The sequence below is a fragment of the Salmo salar genome, chromosome 05 (assembly GCF_965601325.2).
Source record: "Salmo salar chromosome 05, fSalSal1, whole genome shotgun sequence".
Taxonomy (NCBI): domain Eukaryota; kingdom Metazoa; phylum Chordata; class Actinopteri; order Salmoniformes; family Salmonidae; genus Salmo; species Salmo salar.
Genome location: NC_138295.1, coordinates 31,982,281 through 32,006,730, shown reverse-complemented (window position 1 = coordinate 32,006,730; position 24,450 = coordinate 31,982,281). Strand labels below are relative to the sequence as shown.

At 42.9% G+C, this 24,450-nt stretch overlaps 1 protein-coding gene across 6 annotated transcripts in view; it reads left to right on the top strand.

Annotated features, from left to right (window-relative positions):
- Positions 1–448: 448 nt before the first annotated feature.
- The window catches only part of LOC106604630 (complexin-1), an 80,896-nt gene continuing 56,894 nt past the window's right edge, over positions 449–24,450 (top strand). The window contains exons 1-4 of one of the 6 annotated variants that reach the window (XM_082975139.1): positions 455–622; positions 888–2,616; positions 7,882–8,082; positions 23,701–23,817. In XM_082975139.1, coding sequence (XP_082831265.1) covers positions 23,787–23,817 — 31 coding nt within the window. In that variant the 5' untranslated portion in view covers positions 455–622; positions 888–2,616; positions 7,882–8,082; positions 23,701–23,786. Of the gene's footprint in view, positions 623–887; positions 3,926–7,881; positions 8,083–22,370; positions 22,774–23,700; positions 23,818–24,450 lie in introns of those variants that run through there. The other 5 variants (XM_045718051.2, XR_014392299.1, XM_014199457.3 and 2 more) reach the window with 5 other exon arrangements.

Sequence of the window (24,450 nt, the reverse complement as noted above, 5' to 3'; positions counted from 1 at the left end):
AGGCTGCTGTCTAAAATTCTGTCAAATCGTTGTACTGGTATAAAATCGGCAGAGCCGTAACTTTTCTGTAGTACAACATTTGTCTTTTGGACGAGCAACCATGTTGGTGGAGCTTTATTGGTCAAAGTCAAGTTGTGTAATCTACTGTACGAATTCATTTCCCCCACATCCCCTTATCACTCACATTTGTAATTTTCTTGTTAGTTTAAGCAACCTCTTCCTGATTGTGAAATATATGAAAACCAACACTGAGATGACAGTGTGAAATATTAGATTGTAATTCTCAGGGGATAAAAGGGGGGAAATCATTTACCTAACCAATAGAGATGTTAATGGTGTATCCCACCGTAACATAGAGCTGTAACAGAAGTGATATGAAATGTTTCAGCTACATTTATCTTAGCCAACAGCTTCAGGTATCCCATATAAAGTTGGTCAGATTCTGTTCTTTGCCTTATATAGTCATCACACCACCAATGTGTCTTAAGGGAAGGAAGTTGGTGAGATGTGTTTCAGCAACATGTCCTTCCTCCGTTTACTAAGAAACATCTTCACAGTTATATTTCGTTCAACTGTGCTGCCAGACATTTTGAAGATATCAGTTGACCATCTTTCCCAAAGTGTAAGTATCTTTTGTGATTATTTACGTCACTAATTACATTTCTCTCAATTCACACAGCTTAAATCCCCAAGACTTCTGATCCCAAAAAGCTAGCTTTTCAACTTCTGGAAAAGTTTGTTGACATTGACGTCAAAGTAGTTTTTGGGCTCTAGAGCAGTTTGGGTTATAACAAATATTGAGTAATATGAGGCAAATGTTTCATGCTAAAATCTTAATCAAATACTTGATTCATTATATCTATGATGTTATTGCCTCTACACGACAGGTAACTGCAGAGATCCCCATGACACTGACAGGAAGAACGTTTTTTGGACTGTTTCTCTTCATACCAGGTCTTCTGTCTGTGAACGTGGTGAGTACCACCCGTGCAGAGTTGACTATCTGTGCATTACAGGGAGCAACTGTGAAAGTAAGATGCTGCCATCCACCAAATTCCAAAAGTGAATACCAAAACCTCTACTGGTTTAAAAAGAACCAGAAGTGGAAATGGAGGGACAAGACTATACCTGAGGACCTCTCTAAAGACCCAGAATATAAAGGTCGTTTGACAGTTGGTGGCAGATCTTTTCTTGAAATAAGAGATCTTAGAAAGAGTGATGAGGGTGTCTATTCCTTTAGATTTAAGGCAGAGTCCTCTGGATGGATAAATAGTGCACATGGAATCAAGTTGATTGTCACAAACCTGCAGATAAAGATGGATTTTATGACAAATGAACTGAAAATGACCTGTACCACTACCTGTACACCGAGTGATAACCCCACCTACATCTGGTACAAGAACGGTAAAATTACTCCACACACCAACACCTTCAGCTTGTCCCTCAACTCAGCCAATAGTAGGGATGCAGGCAGCTACTCCTGTGCTATAAAGGGCTATGAGGATCTCCGTGCTCCTGCAAGGTGTTTCAAAACAAACTGCTTGGATGTGAGATACACCCCCACGACAATCTGTGGCTTCCCTGGGTCATATGTAGACCTACCTTGCACTTACACATTCCCCAGAGATCTCAATATCACAGAGACACTTTGGGTGAATAATACAGATCTCAAAATGGAGCCTGAAGATCTGACTCGGTACCCGGAGTATGAGGATCGTGTGGAATATCGTGGGAACGGTAATGACTGCACCCTGAGAATCACAGATTTGAGAAAGAGCGACTCGTCCAAGTACAGGTTCCTGTTTAAAACGCAAGGGACATACTTCAATTCGCCAGCAGTCTCCCTGTCTGTCACAGACTTATATGTGCATGTATATCCTGCCGTCGTGGAAAAAGGAGCCTCTGTGTGGATCTGGTGCCATACCCAGTGCGGTCTTCCGCAAGGCTTTGGGGGCTTCATCTTGTACAAAGACGGACATCCCATACCCAGCCCAAATGATGAAGAAGATTACATAACGCTCCACACAGTCAGCAGTGAGGATGCAGGTAGCTACTCCTGTGCACTGATTGGTCAGGAGAAGTTACTCTCCCTGGAAGCTACACTCACTGTCACTGAAGGACCAGTGTCTGTGTTAATTGTTGTTCTGGTGGTGGTGGTTCTCCTGACTGTCGCAGCTCTTCTGGTCTTTACCTTCAGCACACTGAAAAGGAGAAACATGGGAGGACATGATGTCAGAATGAACGTCCAAACTGTAAATAATGATTGCGCTCATCTAGATGTCAGTAGGAGGGAGAGCTCCCCCGACTTTGAAAATGTTGAACATATCTATGCGGACCCAGATGAGTTTGATGACACGTACACAGCTCTTCGGCGGGGGCATTGGCACTCCGTGTATGACATCATCCAGAGGAGGGAGTCACCACAGAACCTGGACTAAAGGATGCCTGTGAGGAGAGCACTGGCAGAATTAAAAAGCCCTTTTGGACTGACCAATGTAGACATTTTCAAATAAATGCAACTTAATGTTTTATATCAAGACATTTCGAAAGCTTTTGGACATCACAGCAACATTGAGGGAATTCTATTTGAGTCAGAAAAAGATACTCATATGACAGGTAAGATATTCAAAACCTTGTAGAGAGCCTATCCAACTGACGAACCAAGACTTAAAAATAACTAGTTTTGGCACAAGATGGAGGGAGTGTTGGAATATAACTAGTGAAATTACAGTTAACGAAAATAAATGCTTAATCCAATATCAACTAATGTACATAATTTATCATATGAGAGACAAAATTCATAAATTCTACAGCACAACAGCAGAGTCATGTCTTAAGTGTAAAGCTAGCAATGACTCCATAGTTAATGCCTTCTGGGAGTGCTATAAAGTCCAAACGTTATGGGCAGAATTAGAAAGCTGGCTGTCAAAAGTTTTAAAATGTAAGTTTACTTTTAATCAATCTATCTGCATATTTCAAGACTTAGTAAGATAACCAATGGACTGGACAATATTATTTTCTTCACTCACATTGGAGAAGCTATTACTTAAATACTGGAAGTCAAATGAAACTCCATCGTTAAGAGAAGGGAAGAATCAATGGCTTGCTATTTAAATATGTAAAACAATCTGTCTACAGGTCATATGGGGCAGAGTCTTACAAGTATCGGGGGTGGATACGGGGTTGGATGTGGTGGGAACATGTGGGTGTGAGCATGTGTGATGTCATTCATGTTTGTGGAAATGTATGTAAACTTGAAGTTATTTATTGTTTATTGTCAAAAAAGAATAATATATAAATAAATAAATATATATACAGTACCAGTCAAAAGTTTGGACACACCTACTCATTCAAGGGTTTTTCTTTATTTTGACTATTTTCTACACTATAGAATAATAGTGAAGACATCAAAACCATGAAATTACAAAAAGAGTGTGCATAGCTGTCATCAAGGCAAGGTGGCGTCTTTGAAGAATCTCAAATATAAAATATATTTTGATGTGTTTAACACTTTTTTTTGGTTACTACATGATTCCATATGTGTTATTTCATAGTTTTGATGTCTTCACTATTATTCTACAATGTAGAAAATAGTACAAATAAAGAAAAACCCTTGAAGGAGTAGGTGTGTCCAAACTTTTGACTGGTACTGTATATAAAGAGAGAGCACTGGCACTAAACGAAGGCCAGGACTCACAAGATGGATAGATATGCACAAGGTCATTGGATACATTCTTGAGAAAGGCTGATCTCTCTTTCCTTTTTAGGGAAACATGTATTGAATGGAAATATTGTAATAGCTATTTCTATGGTTATTATTACAAGCTAATGCATACAAGCTAATTAGTGTGCCGTTATTTACAGCATGTAAGCCATTTATAGGCGTGTGTAGGCTACATTAAAGAAACCTAATGTTACTCTTTTATTTAGTCTTTTGTTTATGACTACTGCCAAGACAGGCAATTACCTTGCATAATAACCTGAGCGTTTAGCAAATAGGTCACTGATTACCTGCTGATAGACTTGAAATAATTACAATTTAATCATGCTAAACAAATATTCTGGCCATAGACTGAAACATTCAGAATATTCCATGCAATGTCTTCCATAGTGTATGCACAGTGATGACACTGACATGATGACACTGACCTCATTAGTCCTGTCACTGTGATCTACACACTGAGGAAGCACTCAAAAGGATGCCACATAGTCCCACTCCAACGTAGCCCTGCCAGATTCTCTGCACAGTGCACGTCATCCTCAACCTTGTCCTTGCTCTCTCTAGAGTTTGACCGTGAGCGGGCACAAAATGTCACCAAGTTGAAGTGGCAGACAGGCACCCTCTCTGTGGGGCTTCAGGTCGCTTCTCCTCTCATTAGAGAACATAACACAATCTCACCCTTCTCCTCAAATCAAATAAGGAGTAGGTGATGATGTCCTCGGCGACCTGAATGCTCTTTAACGAGTTTCAAAGGACACTATTTTTTCTTTCTCTCACAATATCCCTCTGTTTCTATCCCTGTTTCTATTCCACTGTTTCTATCCCTCTGTTTCTATCCCTGTCTTTTTATATACAACTGTTTCTATCCCACTGTTTATATCCATCTGTTTTTTTCCCTCTGTTTTTACCCCACTGTTTATATCCCTCTGCTTCTATCTCTGTCTTTATATCCAACTGTTTCTATCCCACTGTTTCTATCTCTCTCTCTCTTTCTCTCTGTTTCTTTCCCTCTGTTTGTATCCCACTGTTTCTCTCTCTCTCTCTCTTTCTCTCTGTTTCTTTCCCTCTGTTTCTATCCCACTGTTTCTATCTCTCTCTCTCTTTCTCTCTGTTTCTTTCCCTCTGTTTCTATCCCACTGTTTCTATCTCTCTCTCTCTTTCTCTCTGTTTCTTTCCCTCTGTTTCTATCCCACTGTTTCTATCTCTCTCTCTCTTTCTCTCTGTTTCTTTCCCTCTGTTTCTATCCCACTGTTTCTATCTCTCTCTCTCTTTCTCTCTGTTTCTATCCCACTGTTTCTATCTCTCTCTCTCTTTCTCTCTGTTTCTTTCCCCCTGTTTCTATCCCACTGTTTCTATCTCTCTCTCTCTTTCTCTCTGTTTCTTTCCCTCTGTTTCTATCCCACTGTTTCTATCTCTCTCTCTCTTTCTCTCTGTTTCTTTCCCTCTGTTTCTATCCCACTGTTTCTATCTCTCTCTCTCTTTCTCTCTGTTTCTTTCCCTCTGTTTCTATCCCACTGTTTCTATCTCTCTCTATCTTTCTCTCTGTTTCTTTCCCTCTGTTTCTATCCCACTGTTTCTATCTCTCTCTCTCTTTCTCTCTGTTTCTTTCCCTCTGTTTCTATCCCACTGTTTCTATCTCTCTCTCTCTTTCTCTCTGTTTCTTTCCCTCTGTTTCTATCCCACTGTTTCTATCTCTCTCTCTCTTTCTCTCTGTTTCTTTCCCTCTGTTTCTATCCCACTGTTTCTATCTCTCTCTCTCTTTCTCTCTGTTTCTATCCCACTGTTTCTATTCCACTGTTTCTATCTCTCTGTTTCTATTCCACTGTTTCTATCATCTGTTTCTTTCCCTCTGTTTCTATCCCACTGTTTCTTTCTCTCTGTTTCTATTCCACTGTTTCTATCATCTGTTTCTTTCCCTCTGTTTCTATCCCACTGTTTCTATCTCTCTCTATCTTTCTCTCTGTTTCTTTCCCTCTGTTTCTATCCCACTGTTTCTATCTCTCTCTCTCTTTCTCTCTGTTTCTACCCCACTGTTTCTATCTCTCTCTCTCTTTCTCTCTGTTTCTATCCCACTGTTTCTATTCCACTGTTTCTATCATCTGTTTCTTTCCCTCTGTTTCTATCCCTCTGTTTCTATCCCTCTGTTTCTATTCCACTGTTTCTATCCCTCTCTTTCTATCCCAATGTTTCTATCCCTGTTTCTATCCCTCTGTTTCTATCCCTCTGTTTCTATCCCTCTGTTTCTATCTATCTGTTTCTATCCCACTGTTTCTATCCCTCAGTTTCCATCCCAATGTTTCTAACCATCTGTTATATCCCTCTGTTTCTATCCCTCTGTTTCTATCTATCTGTTTCTATCCCACTGTTTCTATCCCACAGTTTCTATCCCTCTGTTTCCATCCCAATGTTTCTAACCATCTGTTATATCCCTCTGTTTCTATCCCTCTGTTTCTATCCCACTGTTTCTATCCCTCTGTTTCTATCCCACTGTTTCTATCAATCTGTTATATCCCTCTGTTTCTATCCCTCTGTTTCTATCCCACTGTTTCTATCCCTCTGTTTCTATCCCACTGTTTCTATCAATCTGTTATATCCCTCTGTTTCTAACCATCTGTTTCTATCCCTCTGTTTCTATCCCACTGTTTCTATCCCTCTGTTTCTATCCCACTGTTTCTATCCCTCTGTTTCTATCCCACTGTTTCTATCAATCTGTTATATCCCTCTGTTTCTATCCCTCTGTTTCTATCCCACTGTTTCTATCCCTCTGTTTCTATCCCACTGTTTCTATCAATCTGTTATATCCCTCTGTTTCTAACCATCTGTTTCTATCCCTCTGTTTCTATCCCACTGTTTCTATCCCTCTGTTTCTATCCCACTGTTTCTATCCCTCTGTTTCTATCCCACTGTTTCTATCAATCTGTTATATCCCTCTGTTTCTAACCATCTGTTTCTATCCCACTGTTTCTATCAATCTGTTATATCCCTCTGTTTCTATCCCTCTGTTTCTATCCCACTGTTTCTATCAATCTGTTATATCCCTCTGTTTCTATCCCTCTGTTTCTATCCCACTGTTTCTATCAATCTGTTATATCCCTCTGTTTCTAACCATCTGTTTCTATCCCTCTGTTTCTTGCTGTTGTTCTGCTCTCCTAGACCTTCATGAGGAGCCTCATGTCATTCATCTGCTTGACAACAGATTGCCATTTTGTCCATTCCATTTTATGTCATATTACATTTAGTGTGTATGTTATTGTGTACGTAACTATAGATGTAAGACTGCTATATTGATTTTCAACATACTGCTATGATTATGTTGATCAATACAGGCTTTGGTTGTTGTTGCTAGTTTTATTCAGTGTTATTTTCGAGTTCGAAACTGCCAGCCCCTAACTCGCTTGTCTGCTTCAGTTTGTGCTTTCCATGTGGTTCATGCAGGTTGAATGAGCCTACCGCTGAGCGCAAGCCTCACCTGTGGTGCTCCATGAAAATGTGATCAGTCAAACCATTAACATTTTACACCTATCAAGGGATTCTAATTAATGTTCCACTGCAGCGTTGGAGCTGGCCTGCCACAAACCTAATTTACTCCACCATATTTTATTCAACGCGTACCTGCATTGGGAATACACTGCTTTCCTTGCCAGTGGAGGATCATGGCCTTATTCTTCTGAACTCTCCCTCAAGTTTACTATCTTCCTTTATACCCAGCTTTATGCTAAGACTTTATTTTGGTCATATCCTGTCTCTCTAGTCATATAGACTCCTTTCCTTGATTCCTTTTATCATGACTGACCACTGCTCTGTAGAGAACTTAAATTAAAGCAGTATGGCAGAAAGCTATCCATTCCTTTGAAATATGAGCAGTCATCAAGAAAAGGAAGTGGTTTAAGAGTATTGGGACACGGCAGTACATAATGCACAGTAGTAGTCAAAAGTTTGGACACACCTACTCATTCAAGGGTTTTTCTTTATTTTAACTATTTTCTATATTTTATAATTATAGTGAAGACATCAAAACTATGAAATAACACATATGGAATTATGCAGTAACAAAAAAAGTGTTAAACGAATCAAAATATATTTTATATTTGAGATTCTTCAAAGTAGGCACCCTTTGCCTTGATGACAGCTTTGCACACTCTTGTCATTCTCTCAACCAGCTTCACCTGGAATGCTTTTCCAACAGTCTTGAAGGAGCTCCCACATATGCTGAACACTTGTTGGTTACTTTTCCATCACTCTGCGGTCCAACTCAACCCAAACCATCTCAATTGGGTTGAGGTCGAGTGATTGTGGAGGCCAGGTCATCTGTGTGTCCAACCTTCTGATTAGTACTGTATATTTGACTACATCTTCAGCAGGTAAGTGAAACAGTTGGTCAGACACTAAAGCAACCCTTTATTCCCTCACCTGTGGGTTGTGGCCCATCCAAGTTTTACAATTGGCCTCATGAGTCATCATTAACTATTTGAATAAAAAATAATGAGGCCGCAGCATGAAAACAAAAACTCGAGCCTCTCTATTCAAGATTGATTACTTTAATTTAACTTGGGGTCTGAAATTAGCTCTGTGAATGGTACATAAACTGCAGAAATGGCCTTGGTAACAACATGCATTTCTACATCTAATGTCAATGGTATTTTATATGTTTATTATTCATGTTATTTTTATTGCTATGCTGTCATCATTGGCCAATATTTCCAGAAATTGTAGAGCCTCTATATCCTCAGTTTCCATGAAACACACCACAACAACATGTTGTAGCAAGCTCTGAATTTGACTGAACTTCTCCAGCTCAGCTGTTGTTGCAGGACATATTAATCCAAGATTGCTATGAGTTTTATTTTTATTTTACCTTTATTTAACTAGGCAAGTCAGTTAAGAACAAATTCTTATTTACAATGACAGCCTAGGAACAGTGGTTTAACTGCCTTATTCAAGGGCAGAACGAGAGATGTTTTACCTTGTCAGCTCAGGGATTCAATCTAGCAACCTTTCTGTTACTGGCCCAACGCTCTAACCACTAGGCTACCTGAGGCTGGTTCATACAATCAGCAGATTTGACAAAAAGAGCTTAAAATCCAAAGACTTCTGATGCCATTTCTGATTGCCAAGTCATTTTAATAGAGGTGCTCAGTCTAGTCTTAAATAAGTTACGCTATATCCTCAGCCTACAGTACTAGTCTTTACCTGTCTTTATAATGTCTTGGACTCAACAACCTAAATGGTTGAGTATATCAACTACTTAAGCATCGAGCTGTGTCATTTTTAGCTCATCCTTCCTTTCTCTCAAGAGCACAATGTTAGTTCCTGTGTGAAGAAATGCAATGTGAAGCAATACCTCTAAGAGATTTTTCTACAATTCCTTTGAGTTGGTTTATCAATCCAGTGTGTGTACATAACACAAAAGGGTCCATAGTTGCTAAGAATCAGTAACTTAAGTTACTCTATTGTGTATTAACCATGTACTTACTTTGTTTGGGAAACACACTCAGAGGAACAACTTTCAGTGATGAGCAGAAGTGCTCTGTGCTCCACCCTACATTGCAGCTCCACTCTCTCTGTCCATGACTGAACACTAGGGGGAATGCATTGTCTGGCCATGATGCTCTTCTGTATTGACACTAGAATGATTGATGAGTTTTGAGGGCGAAACAATGGAGCCCGTTGAGAAACATTAGACTTAGCAGCACCCTCTTTCTCCTTGAGACAAGGAGGCAATTGCACACTCCACTTACACTTCTAATAAACATCCGACCTTCAGTCCCCCATGCTTTGTTAACACTCCAGAAAGAAGTGGGTTGTTTATCAAAATCCCCCAAAGTTTTCAGTTTACTGCTATTCGGTTCAAAAGAAAACAATTTGGATCGAGGGAACATTGTCTTGTGAATTTGTGCTTATATCGTAAAACAACGGAAAGGGATGTTGGCCATCTGTAATCAATGATTTCTTTGTATCACCTTGGTTATTTATCACCTATGGGCTAGCCTTTCGTATGTGAAAGTGACGCTTCAATTAGCTGATATGGCTAATGTAGCTGAATTCAGCTAAGGTTTTATTATGCTGTTAATGTTGTTCAAATCGTTGCAATGTATGGTGATACCACAGCACAGAATCCATTAGTTGGCACAAGCCTAGTTGCCAAGGGTATAACAAGAACCTAGAAATAATGTGTTAAGACAACATGCCTCCCTTTATTGTAAGAACATACAGTCATGCAATCACATGTGTGTTTAGCACTGTCCACATGCAGCGAAACTCTATTTGGTGACTTCACACAGTTCATCTTAATGACCTACTTCTCCCAGAGCATTATTTCACATTACTACCCATGCTATTTCCTTTCCCCATCATTAAGACCTCTGGTGCATGACCAAATAAAAAAGGCGATAATGGAGAAAGTCTCTTCAATGTCAGCCTATGCATACAGATTTAAAGGATCTTAACTTGACCAGTCTTTGTTTGCTGAGAATTTTTCTGCACCGCAGGAAATGCCGATGAGTTTCATGATTTACAAAAATTAACTGAAAACCCGCACTAACAAACAGATATATTAACAATATTTCACTTTTAATATAGCTAGGGTGGCAAAATTCTGGGAACTTTCAATACATTTTTCAACCCGACATGTAGCCTTATTTTAACCAGCTTAAGCACCTATCAAGCAGCATTATGGACTAAACATTTAAATCCTGAAGCAGTGTCAAGAGTCAATGTGCAGCAGTTGGGACGGAGTCAGGCGCAGGACACCGAGAATGAGTAATAAAGGTCTTTACTCAACAAAACAACACAATTTTCCACGCAGGGAAAATAACTCAACTCACAAATATATGCGACAGCTTAACAGAACAAACACGCACAAAACCAAGGGGGAAACCAGAGGGTTAAATAGGGAACAATAATGATGAAATGGAAATCAGGTGTGTATAATGAAGACAAAACAAATGGAAAAGGTAAACGTGGATTGGTTCCGGCGGAAGTCGTGACAGTACCCCCCCTTGACGCGCGGCTCCAGCAGTGCGCCGAAACTGGCCTCGGGGACGACCCGGAGGACGAGGCACAGGACGATCCGGGTGGAGACGGTGAAACTCCTGCAGTAATGAAGGATCCAGAATGTCCTCCACCGGTACCCAGCATCTCTCCTCCGGACCGTACCCCTCCCACTCCACGAGGTGCTGAAGGCCCCTCGCCCGACGCCTTGAGTCCATGATGGCTCGAACAGCATACGCCGGGGCCCCCTCGATGTCCAGAGGGGGCGGAGGAACCTCCCGTACCTCAGATCCCTGGAGCGGACCAGCCACCACCGGCCTGAGGAGAGACACATGGAACGAGGGGTTAATGCGGTAATCGGGGGGAGCTGTAATCTAATAAACATAATTCACTCTCCTCAGGACTTTAAATGGCCCCACAAACCGCAGACCCAGCTTCCGGCAGGGCAGGCGGAGGGGCAGGTTTTGGGTCGAGAGCCAGACCCGATCCCCCGGCGCAAACACCGGGGCCTCACTGCGGTGGCGGTCGGCGCTCGTCTTCTGCCGCCTGATGGCCCGTTGAAGGTGCACATGGGCAGCGTCCCATGTCTCCTCCGGGCGCCAAAACCATTCATCCACCGCAGGTGCCTCGATCTGGCTCTGATGCCATGGTGCCAGAACCAGCTGATAACCTAGTACGCACTGGAAAGGAGATAGGTTAGTGGTGGAGTGAGTTCTGGGCCATCTCTGCCCAGGGGATGAAAGCCGCCCACTCCCCCGGCCGGTCCTGGCATTAGGACCGCAGAAACCTACCCACATCCTGGTTAACTCTCTCCACCTGCCCATTACTCTCGGGGTGAAAACCCGAGGTAAGGCTGACCGAAACCGCCAGACGTTCTATAAACGCCCTCCAAACCCTGGATGTGAACTGGGGACCCCGATCAGAAACTATATCCTCAGGCACACCGTAGTGCCGGAAGACGTGAGTGAACAGGGCCTCCGCCGTCTGTAGGGCCGTAGGGAGACTGGGCAAAGGAAGGAGATGGCAGGACTTAGAAAACCGATCCACAACGACCAGGATCGTTGTGTTCCCTTGTGACAGAGGAAGATCCGTCAATAAATCCACCGATAGGTGTGACCACGGCCATTGTGGAACGGGTAGGGGTTGTAATTTCCCTCTGGGCAGGTGTCTAGGTGCCTTGCACTGGGCGCACACCGAGCAGGAGGAAACATAAACCCTCACGTCCTTAGCCACGGTAGACCACCAGTACTTCCCACTAAGACAGCGCACTGTCCGACTGATGCCAGGATGACAAGAGGAGGGTGACGTGTGGGCCCAATAGATCAAACGGTCGCGGACAGCAGACGGAACGCACAGACGCCCAACTGGACACTGGGTGGGAGTGGGCTCTGTATGTAATGCCCGCTCAATGTCCGCGTCCACCTCCCACACCACCGGTGCCACAAGGCAAGAAGCCAGAAGGATGGGAGTGGGATCCGTGGACTGCTCCTCTGTGTCAGACATCCGAGAAAGTGCATCTGCCTTAGCGTTCTGGGAACCTGGTCTGTAGGATAGGGTGAACAAAAAACGGGTGAAAAACATGGCCCACCTTGTCTGGCGAGGGTTCATTTTCCTCGCCGCCCAGATGTACTTCAGATTGCGGTGGTCAGTCCAAATGAGAAAAGTGTATTTAGCACCCTCAAGCCAGTGCCTCCACGCCTTCAGAGCCTTAACGACAGCCAACAGCTCCCATTCCCCGCATCATAGTTTCGCTTCGAAAAGAAAGCACAGGGGTGGAGCTTTGGTGCTGTACCCGAGAGCTGAGATAGCACAGCTCCTACCTCAGATGCGTCCACCTCCACTATAAATGCCAAGGAGGGATCAGGATGAGCCAGCACGGGAGCCGAGGTAAACAGAGCCTTCAGGTGACGAAAAGCCCTGTCCGCCCCAGCTGACCACTGCAGTCGCACCGGTCCCCCCTTCAGCAATGAGGTAAGGGGAGCCGCTACCTGACCAAAGCCCCGGATAAACCTCCGGTAGTAGTTGGCAAACCCTTAGAACCGCTGCACCTCCTTTACCGTGGTTGGAGTCAGCCAATTATGCACGGCTGAAATGCAGTTACTTTCCATCTCCACCCCTGACGCGGAGAGGCGGTACCCGAGGAAGGAGATGGACTGTTGGAAGAATACACATTTCTCAGCCTTGACGTACAGGTCATGCTCCAACAGTCGACCAAGCACCCTGCACACCAGGGACACATGCTCGGCGCGTGTAGCGGAGTATATCAGAATGTCATCGATACACACCACTACACCCTGCCCGTGCAGGTCTCTGAAAATCTCGTTTACAAAGGATTGGAAGACTGATGGAGCATTCATCAACTCGTACGGCAGGACAAGGTACTCATAGTGCCTAGAGATGGTACTAAATACCGTCTTCCACTCATCCCCCTCCCAGATACGCACCAGATTGTAAGCGCTCCTGAGATCCAATTTTGTGAAGAAGCGTGCCCCGTGCATTGACTCGATCACATTGGCTATGAGAGGCAGCGGGTAACTGTACTTCACAGTGATCTGATTGATACCTCGATAGTCAATACACGGGCGTAAACCACCGTCCTTCTTCTTCATAAAAAATAAACTTGAGGAGGCAGGTGAAGTGGAAGGCCGAATGTATCCCTGCCCCAGAGATTCAGAGACATATGTTTCCATAGCCGCCGTCTCTTCCTGTGACAGAGGATACACGTGACTCCTAGGAGGTGCTGCGTCTACCAGGAGATTTATCGCACAATCCCCCCGTCGATGGGGTGGTAATTTAGTCGCCCTCTTCTTACAGAAGGCAAGAGCCAAATCGGCATATTCAGAGAGGATGTGCACGGTGGAGACCTGGTCTGGACTCTCCACCGTAGTGGCACCGATGGAAACACCTACACACCTCCCTGCGCACTTACGTGAGCATCCCTTGAGAGGCCTCTGTTGCCACGAAATAGTGGGGTCATGACAGGCCAACCAGGGAAGGCCCAGCACCACGGGAAACGCAGGAGAATCAATCAGGAAGAGACTAATTCTCTCCTCATGACCCTCCTGTGTTATCATACATAGTGGAGCAGTGGCCTCCCTAATCAGCCCCGACCCTAAAGAACGACTATCTACGGCATGTACAGGGAATGGCACATCAACAGGAACAATAGGGATCCCTAAACTAAGTGCAAATGAACGGTCAATAAAGTTCCCAGCTGCATCTGAATCTACTAGCGCCTTATGCTGAGAATGCGGGGAAAACTCAGGAAATTCTATACACACACACATGTGAGCAACAGAGAGCTCTGGGTGAGTTAGGTGCCTACTCACCTGGGATGATCCGCCAGTGCCCTGCCTGCTGCCTCGACTCCCTGAGGAACCTCCCCAGCACCGACCAGCAGTGGGCCCTCTGCGGCCATATGTGGTGCAGGGAATGGCTCCCCCTCCGGTCACCCGCAGAGCAGCACCTCCGAGCTCCATAGGTGTAGGATCGGAGGTGCTGGGGGATGGAATTGACGGGCCCCGATACGGACGTCCGCAGATGGCCAACAGGCTATCCTGCCGGATGGATAAATCCACCAGCTGGTCGAGGGTAAGGGTGGTGTCCCTGCATGCCAGCTCCCGACGAACGTCCTCCAGTAGACTACACCGGTAATGGTCGATCAGGGCCCCTTCCTTCCATTCCCCGCTGGCTGCCAGGGTCCTGAAGTCCAGTGCAAAGTCTTGTGCGCTCCTCATTCCCTGTCTAAGGTGGAACAAGCGTTCTCCCGCCGCTCTCCCCTCAGGTGGATGATCGAAAACCGTCCGGAAGCGGCGGGTGAAATCCTCATAGTGGACTAAAGTTGCGCCTTCTCTCCCCCATACAGCTTTGGCCCACTCAAGTGCTTTCCCTGACAGACAGGAGATGAGGGCGGACACTCTCTCGTGTCCCGAAGGAGCCGGGTGGACGGTCGCCAGGTAGAGCTCCAACTGGAGCAAGAACCCCTGGCACCCGGCAGCCATCCCACGGGGTGCAGGTGACGGAGAAGTGGACAGCGGTGTGGGTTGGGGTGACGTTGATGGGGGTGTGGGAAAACCCCCTCTCTCATCGCTCCATGGTGTGCAGCACGCGATCCATGGCTGTGCCAAGATTTTGTAGCATAGTCGCGAACCTATGAACGCGCTCCTCCATAGGTAACGGAGGACTGGGTGCGTGTTTCCGTCAAGAGTCAATGTGCAGCAGGTGGGACGGAGTCAGGCGCAGGACACCAAGAGTGAGTAATAAAGGTCTTTACTCAACAAAACATCAAAATATTCCATGCAGGGAAAATAACTCAGCTCACAAATATACGCGACAGCTTAACAGAACAAACACGCACAAAACCAAGGGGGAAACCAGAGGGTTAAATAGGGAACAATAATAATGAAATGAAAATCAAGTGTATACAATGAAGACAAAACAAATGGAAAAGAAAACGTGGATCGGTGGCAACTAGAAAACCGGTGACGACGACCGCCGAACGAACAAGGAGAGGGACCAACTTCGGCGGAAGTCGTGACATGCAGCAGGATTATTTTGCTGCGACAATACGGCTTAAATTAAGATCCTACATCTGCATCTGCGGACGCCACACACAGAGGATCATCAAATCCTATAATGACTCTATGAATGAGGGGGATAAATTGGTTGTGGCAGGGTTTAGGGGAAAGAATAACTGTGGCTAGATGTTTTCCAGTGTGACCCAGAAACAATGAGAGGAGACCCAGGTGAGAGAGGAGTTGTGAATGGCAGCATGAGCTAGGAGATAGGGTTTTGGGAGGCAGGGGGCTGTACTATGCTGTACTATGGTGTGTGTGGGAGCTAACTGATAGTCCACAATTTTCCTATATGACCTTGAACACTGTTTAACCACATAGTCACCTCCGATCTCAATTATAATGGAGTTGACTGTCACAGAATATGCTTTCATGATATATATAGAATGTTTGACATAGTTTTGGAAGTGCTATCGTTTTAATTTACCATTAGTTGCTCACATTCCTGCTGCCCAACACTGGTTATGCTATGATGTCATTATGTATGTCATATTCCAGAATTCAGTCAAATTGTCCTCCAATCGAGCAAGGGCTTTGCTGTGATGTCATGTATTACTCCTTGTCAGAATGTTGGACATTTCATAATATGGTTTCCAAGGGAACTCATTTTCTGTGTTAGTAGATCATAGCAAATAATTTCCAATATGGATACTATTCGGATCAAACAGATTTGCAGTCATGAAGAATTTTCTGAGAATGGTGAAAAACAATCGACTAGCTGGAAGTTAAATTACATACGGATTCATGCATGGATCCAGAAGGTACTTCTGAGAATTAACTTCATAAAAAGTTTAATTACTAATGCTCAATTTGTAGGTGTTTTTTTAGTATGAGTTTGAGGGTTGATAAGATGCTTGATCCATGATTTCATTTTAAAGTCAAGTTATGTTTTTTTTTTTGAACTGAGGTTTATTTTTTTAATGTAATGGCTGTGCGAAGTTGCTGGATATTATCGTGAACTGGAACACTGTCGTACACATCAATCCAGAACATCCCAAACATGCTCAATGGCTGACATGTCTGGTGATTATGCAGGCCATGGAAGAACAGGGACATTTTCAGCTTCCTGAAATTGTGTCCAGATCCTTGCAACATGGGGCCGTGCATTGTCATGCGGAAACATGAGGTAATAGTTGCGGATGAATGGCACGATAATGGGTCTCAGGATCTCGTCACGGTATCCCTGTGCATTTAAATTGCCATCGCTAAAATTAATTTGTGTTCATTGTCCATAGCTTATGCCTGCCCATACCATAACCCCACTGCCAACATGGGGCACAATGTTCACAACATTGACATCAGCAAACTGCTCGTTCACACGACTCCATACAGTACACAGGGTCTGCGGTTGTGAGGCCGGTTAGACATACTACCAAATTCCCTAAAATGATGTTGGAGGCTGCTTATGGTAGAGAAATTAACATAAATTCTCTGCCAACAGCTCTGGTGGCCATTCCTGCAGGCAGCATACCAATTGCACGCTCCCTCAAAACTTGAGTCATCTGTGGCATTGTGTTGTGTGGCAAAACGGCACATTTTAGAGTGGCCTTTTATTGTCCCCAGCACAAGGTGCACCTGTGTAATGATCATGCTATTTAATCAGCTCCTTGATTTGCCACACTTGTCAGGTGGATGGATTATCTTGGCAAAGGAGAAATTCTCACTAACAGTTTACATGTTGCATTTATATTTTTGTTCAGTGTAAATGGGAAAGGCATCACCAATGACTCTAATGCCATTGATTCCAATGAGACTGGTTTGGATTTCTCCCTGACCACAATTGCCTCCATTCTGGAACTTTGAGGGTTGGAGAGAGAGGAGGAAGGCACCAGCCCCTGGAATGGCTCCTCCCAGGGTTCTGAACAAGAGGAAAGGCAGAAGCAACACATCGGAGCTCTTAACCTCCAACTCCCAGAAGGAGGCACTAAGCCTACATATACAGTATATACTGACATCTGCACTTAGCTGTCTCATGACGTCAGAGGCATATCAGAAATGATTCAGCAGTGGACTGATCATGGCAGCAAAGGCATGTTGTGACTCACTGTCTGAGTGCTATGTGCGTGCGTGTGCGTGTGTGTGTGTGTGTGTGTGTGTGTGTGTGTGTGTGTGTGTGTGTGTGTGTGTGTGTGTGTGTGTGTGTGTGTGTGTGTGTGTGTGTGTGTGTGTGTGTGTGTGTGTGTGTGTGTGTGTGTGTGTGTGTGTGTGTGTGTGTGTGTGCGTAAGCACTCCCCAAGAGTGGCTTAGGGAAGTTCCTGGATAATTGGTCATGATCATTTAAGTGTATGGTCATCACTCAGCCCACCTCAAGTCTTCACCATAATACACCCCCAAGTCTCAACTGTAACTAGAAGTAGCTGAAGGCTTAATGACTCCAAATTATTTTATATACTAGCTAGCTACAGACCGGAAGGCAGTGGCATCATAGGAAATGAATGAAAATGCAAGCCACATGCTAACGATACCAAGACAATACCGACATTATTTGGATGTCATATTATGACCTATTTGCACACTTGCCCTTATTAAATTGAGATCCCCACATCTCCCATGCAATATGCTGCAAGGTATCATTCAATTAATAGTACAACCTCAATAACGCATATTAATGAACCCAAGTCGATCTCCATTACCAAGCAGCAGCACCAAAGGGACTGACACCTTAGGGATTACTATTCAGTAATTATCCACGTTAAAATATCAGGTTGATATTATATGACTGGATTGACACATTGCAGCTTCATTTATTTTATTTTTCTTATCCACAAAATGATGATATATTATATTACAATATTATAGTCATTTGTATTACTTTCTACTCCTTATGGATCTGAAATGAATGGAAGTGTGAGCAATATGGTTACAACATCACCTGTCAGCCATATTTCTTACCCCTATTCGGTCATTTAAGATCTGCAAGGTGCGCTCAACGAGGAACCCCAGGGATAGAAGCATGATATTAAGGTATCCATTAGGAGGAATCCCCAAATACCAGGATGTAATATGCCTGCTATAATGGCCTCCATTGGTTGGAGATTAGGTCTTTCATGACAGGATGATGGAAAGATATACCTACTTACTAGTTATTTACCCGCCACCACCATCAGCAACTAGCAAGTGAGTGTCCCTATCCTTCCCAGAGGTAAGAGGAGAACGGAGAAGAAAACAGAGGCCTCATTCCAGTAGTACCCTATAGCATCCCTCTGTCCTCCACTAGGTGATCATATGAAACACACAACCTCCAGGGGAAATTTGACATTACATGTACATTTGAGTCATTTAACAGACGCTCTTATCCAGAACATCTTACGTTAGTGCCTTCGTCGTAAGATAGCTAGCTGAGACAACAACAATTCACAATCTTTGCAAGTACATGTCATCTGCAAAGTTAGCCCTAGTAGGGAAATACAAGTGCATAGATTTGTTTTATACAAGTGCCACAGGATTTTTACAAACTCTTTAAGGAGGTAGGGCTTCAGAAGTTTTCGGAGGATCAATAATTCAATTAAATGACGGAACACACGTCATCAAAGTCTGTAGATTACCCACCTTGATTTAGAGGCCAACTCACCATTCTAAGGCAAAGACTAGTTTGGGCAGATCAGTGTGATTTATTCAGCTCGGAGAGGCAGAGCATGCATTACAATGACTGTGTCTCTATCTTTTGTAATAAACAGAAAACTGAAGACGCATTATCAGGTCCAAACCATGCAACCCTGTGTAGAAGTTGTATTTTCTTTAGTACTCTGTTAAACCATTTTTATATATGTGGATTGTATAAGGTTTACTGGAAGTGCTCTTTGAACATGAGTGTTTGGTTAAAAATTAGAGGCTTTCTAGAAACTGAAGATGATTAATCAGGTAAACAAGATGATGATCGCAAATCCGGACTGGTGAATGGAAAGCAAAAATATGGCAACCTACATAAGAAGCAAGAATAACTTGGTATATGGTTTACAACTGGGAATTTCATTACACTGGTCGATATTGCCTACTGGTGCATAAATATGAAGAAAAGTACATGGATGGTGTTCAATTAAATTAAGTTAGAGAAATCATGTAGATCATAGAATTGAGTCAATTAAATCGCAAAGCAATATTGTAATGAGTTTCACAATCAATTAATCCGAACCAATATCTGTTTGTGGTGAAAGCTCAGTGATTCTCTCAGGGAAGCATTGGAATGTATTCAAGATGGTCTAGGGCTGGCCTCTGAATTGGTTGGACACCTTGGTTGGACCCCTTAAATTATATTCGTCAGCAGCTTCTTCTGTAATAAATTGACTTTATTAAAGGTGGCAGGTAGTCTAGCGGTTAAGAGTGTTGGGAGAGTACTTGAAAGGTTGCTTGTTCGAATCCCTGAGTCGACTAGGTGAAACATCTGTAGACGTGCCCTTGAGCAAGACACTTAACCCTAATTTCTCCTGTAAGTCACTCTGGATAAGAGTGTCTGTTAAATGACTAAAATGTAAGTTTAATAATAACCTGTTCCAAGGTGATTTCAAAGTGTGAACAATACAAAAGCAACTGATGAATCATAAAAATATAATATAATATATATCAAGTTCATTTCTGTACATGTTCCTATGTGTTGTGCTGATGGCTATGGATCTATAACCTATTTCAGTCAACACAGAGCAATAATGCTGTTTGAGTTAACTTGGGTTTTATCTCCGCTTTTTAAGTCCTGGGTGTTCGGGAAAAACCTCTGTGGGGAATTGCAGAGTAAGCCTAATTACCTGGTTTTGGCCAGCCTGTTCAATCCCAACCTCATTGTTTTGCTCCTCAAATGAAACGAGATAGAAAGCTGAAAAGGGGAGGATGAAAAATTCTCGACATGCGCCCTAATTTCAGTAAACGTGTCAATCTATTACAGTGGAATACTGGAGGACCCTCTGTTTACATATGAAAATGTGGGAGATTCAGTTAGTTAAACGTTAAAGGAGGCCTCATATTCTGTAAATCCATAGAGGTCCCTAACGATGTTTAGCTTGTGAACTGCAGTACAAACCAGGTATGATATTACAGCTTATTGTGGTAGACTTGCATGGTTAGTAATTCCAACCACACAGCTTTTGACCATGATTGGGTTTGTTTGATCTTTGTAAGCCAAAGTGCTTAAATGGGCGAATGTCACGTAATGCACTGAATTTACATTTACAGTACAGTACAGTATATCCAAGGCGCCCAGATCCTAATAATTACAACAACAATAGTAACAATGATCATGATGGAGCACTAACAAAGCCCATCAATTAGTTTGTTTGTTTTGTACATTACTCAGTGTGTGGGCCCATGTTGTTCATGTGGGCTCACTAAAAGCAACGGATGATGCCGTGGTGCTTGTTTTGCACTCGGTGGGTGGAGAGAGAAATATCTCCAAATTTCAGGTTTGAATTCCATAGGAATCTGTGACACCCACGTCAATCTGTAATCCTGGCTATTAGAGGGCTTTAGTTTCGATACGTGCATCATCATCACTTGGGTTGCCATGCACACACAAACGGCTGGCTTTGGAACAAGGCTTGGGAGAGTATTGCAGTTCCAGGGCACTTTATAGTAATGGCACAGTGTTGATTTGTCTGCGAACAACCTGCAGGCATGCTACTGTGTTTTCTCCTATAAATGATGTACTTTAAAAGACATACAGATTGTCTACTGTGTGCATATGTGTCTGCTCAAGACGGATATATATCTATGCCTTTTGCTAATTCAACTGTTTAACTGGGAGAGATTTACATTAAATTGGGGATGATTTAACCCTACCCATCTCTAATCTAATTGGAGGAAAGGTTAAATCAATGTGAATCTAATAAGGCCAAGAAAACATTGCAAGCCTCCAAATGACTGCACATGGAATTCCATTCAATAATCAGTCAAAGGTTAACAGGCAAAGACGATCAGCTGAATCTGCTACTAATTCCTCCATCTTATTGGCTAAAGGTGGCCAATATTCTGCTATTAATTTTAAATTGCAGTAAATGACATCATTGTCCTGTTGAAAATATGGACACATGCTGATATGATGTTGCTACAGTATATCTGCAAGGCCAATACAATGTTGGAGGACAAAGGGTTTGGGCCTAACAAAGGTTTGAACTAGGCCAAGGACCAATGATGTGCACCAGCATTTTTTGATGGGCCCAATAATTTAATTACATATAGAATCCCTATTAATTCAATAGGATCTCTGTGGGCCTAGTCTTTGTGGGCCTAGTCATCATTTAACTTTTAAAATGTATTACCGTTTATTGTGGCATAAAGACAACCAGTCATGGTGTTTTCATCTGATTGTCAAATGATCACTACCCGCGCACGTTCATTCACACGCAAAATATTTCCAACCTCCAAACAGTGGTGAACGGAATACACACAAAAACAAATCTCATACACAAAAAAAACAAAAATTGTTCTGATATTTGGCTATTGTAATTAGGTCAGAATGTATGCGTCGACTGTTGACGCGCGTGTCTCGGGTGTTGGCCACTCATCTCTGATTTGGCAAAATGTCAGTGTTCTCGGCGAACAACGTCGCATTTTGGAGCGTAGGTTATACCACCGGTTTTCATGTCCATTCGCAATTTTTTTTTATGCCTTTGACATGCGGTAATGATAAATAATGGTATATTACCCAACCGTTTTCTTGACATTTTCTTTTAATTATTGTGATAGGCTCATGTTTAACGTACCCCCACAATTTATTTTGCCAGACGACTTACCAGACCGTACCACCTTAGTTTCACCCCTGTTTAAATGCAATGTGAAACCTTTGCAATCTGATTACGTCTGTGTCAATGATGTGATAAACCAAAAAAACCGAGGTGCTCAAAAACCAAAAAAACGAGGTGCTCAAGAAACACCTGACAATGGATAAGTAGGCCTAGACATGTTGTCCTTTGCTTTCATAACCAGCCTTGAAGCAAAATGCAATGTGTGTGTGTGTGTGTGTGAGCCTAATGGAAGGCTACCCTAGATGGATGTCACCTTAAAAAGGATGCATTCAACCTCATAGATTCACAAAAGCAGTCGCCTGGGACAATATAATGTAGGTCAGACATGGTTAAAAGGCAGCAAGGCAGGTATATCGCTGGTCATAAAAGCCGTCCACTTGGTATTCTTGTTTGTCGGCTATATACGGGTAAACTACTCAAAAAGACACTATTGGACCGAACGTGGTGGGACGCACAAAGACTGGACCGCGTCAATAATTGATCGCTCTCTTTCGGTCAGAACGTGGGACGTTTCAGAAGGGAGCTCTACATGTGATTCAGTGAGTTGCTTCATCAGCAGCAGGCAAGGCAGCTGCAGTTCCCCTCGTAAACACACTCATATAGCCAGTGTGCAAGAAGGAGCAAGGACATACCTTTTTGCCAGGAAACAGGAGATGCTAGGCGTGTGCACTTAATATCATCGTCTGCCATTGCAAAAAAAAACTTCATTTTTGAGAGTCTTATTGTCGTTTTTGATAGATTCCCAATCGCCGGACAGGTAATTATTATGAGCGCTGAAGAAAACCCGGCTGTCGGGTTAACTATGTTGAAGGTTGAGAAAGGAGCTTTCCACCAGCAATGGTGCTGAAACCTGTCTTTGATCGAAAGGAAGTGTTTCTGTATCACCGCAATCATTTCCATGGTGCTTTCACAAATGCAACGCTTTTATTAATCAGTTTTATGTTCAAATTGACTGATCATCTAAATACATACGCTATTTTTGCAATAGGCTACATGCAATCAAAAAGGCATGGTTATTGTTCATGAAACAACATCGTAGGTTATAGGAATTAGGAACATTGATCGTTTCTAGATGGGTTGACAAACATTTGGAATCGTAAAAATATAAATTATCTTTATTGGAAGTTTTCAATATGAGGAGGATTATTGTGTATTTTGGTCGTCACCCTTCACCTCTGCTACTCCCGGGAAATGTGGAGACCTCTAAGAAATAGTTAAGTGTCGGTGACATATTTTAGACTTTGAGTAGCCTACCAATAAGAACATAAGTTTCGATATAATTCTCAATAACAAACCAGACATAATCAAATGTGATGTTTTAGGCTAAAAATGAACATACTGATAAGTGTGTAGGAGAAGTGTACAGCACCATATTGTTATTTGTGCTCGTGAAAAACGGTACATGCATGATTGTGCATGCGTCTGCGTTTAGGCTATGAGGTCTGATATATTGACGGTTGGTGTTCTTCCTATGGGCCCTAAAACAGTCAGTCTACCTATGAGCTATTACCTGCTTATTTTTATTGGTGCTAAGAGGCATATTCAGTTACTTACATCAATGGATTCATATGGAAATATGGCTGAATAGTGTTTTAAAAGTTTCTTCAGAGTAAAGGGTTTCGGTCAGGACAGGTTAAACGTTTCAGTGGGAACTCAACACCAACTGTTTTTCTTTTTACTCTAGATCGGCCAATAAAGGACTATTTCTCCTGCTGGACCTGAATGTAAGATCGCGAGGATAAAGAAAGTCAGGAATCAAAAGCCATCATCATGGATTTTGTTATGAAGCAAGCGTTGGGAGGTAAGTTGCTAACCTTATGCTACCACTGCCTGATGAGATCATGCAGTCTTAGGCTGTTGTCTCTATGGGGAGATACCGGAGCGTCCGAGTGTCTTCCAGTCTCCCAGACTATAGGTCATGACGAGGTCCGTTAAGGCGACTAAAACCACTTTGTTTATATTGGTTAATGGGTTTTTGGAGATACACAACTATCACGTTATTCTGTTACATTTATAGTTATGTATATATTCTGGGAAAGTAAACTTGGAATATTAGCTATGCCAGTTCATCATTGTAGGCTATATTTTTCTTGGTGAAATTTGAACACGCATAATTTATATATTTAGAAGGTTTGGATGTTTATTGATCGATTATGTCGAAAATATCATAGTATTTTGAATAACCACTGTTTTGGTTATGCGCAATTGCGCACTGCATCTCCAGCAGTTAGTCAGTCCCTTTGTTGAGAGCTGTTGGCAATTTTGCGCATTTCAGTATCTGCACAGGTGCATTGCACATGTTTTAAAGCCCGAATCCTTAAAGAGCTATTTACTCTTCCATGAAGTTCATCTGGAGCGTAGGCGTTGAATAATTGTACTTCCAAAAAACGAATACAGTGGAAGCCTACCTGTAGCCTTCCAATGAGCACCATTA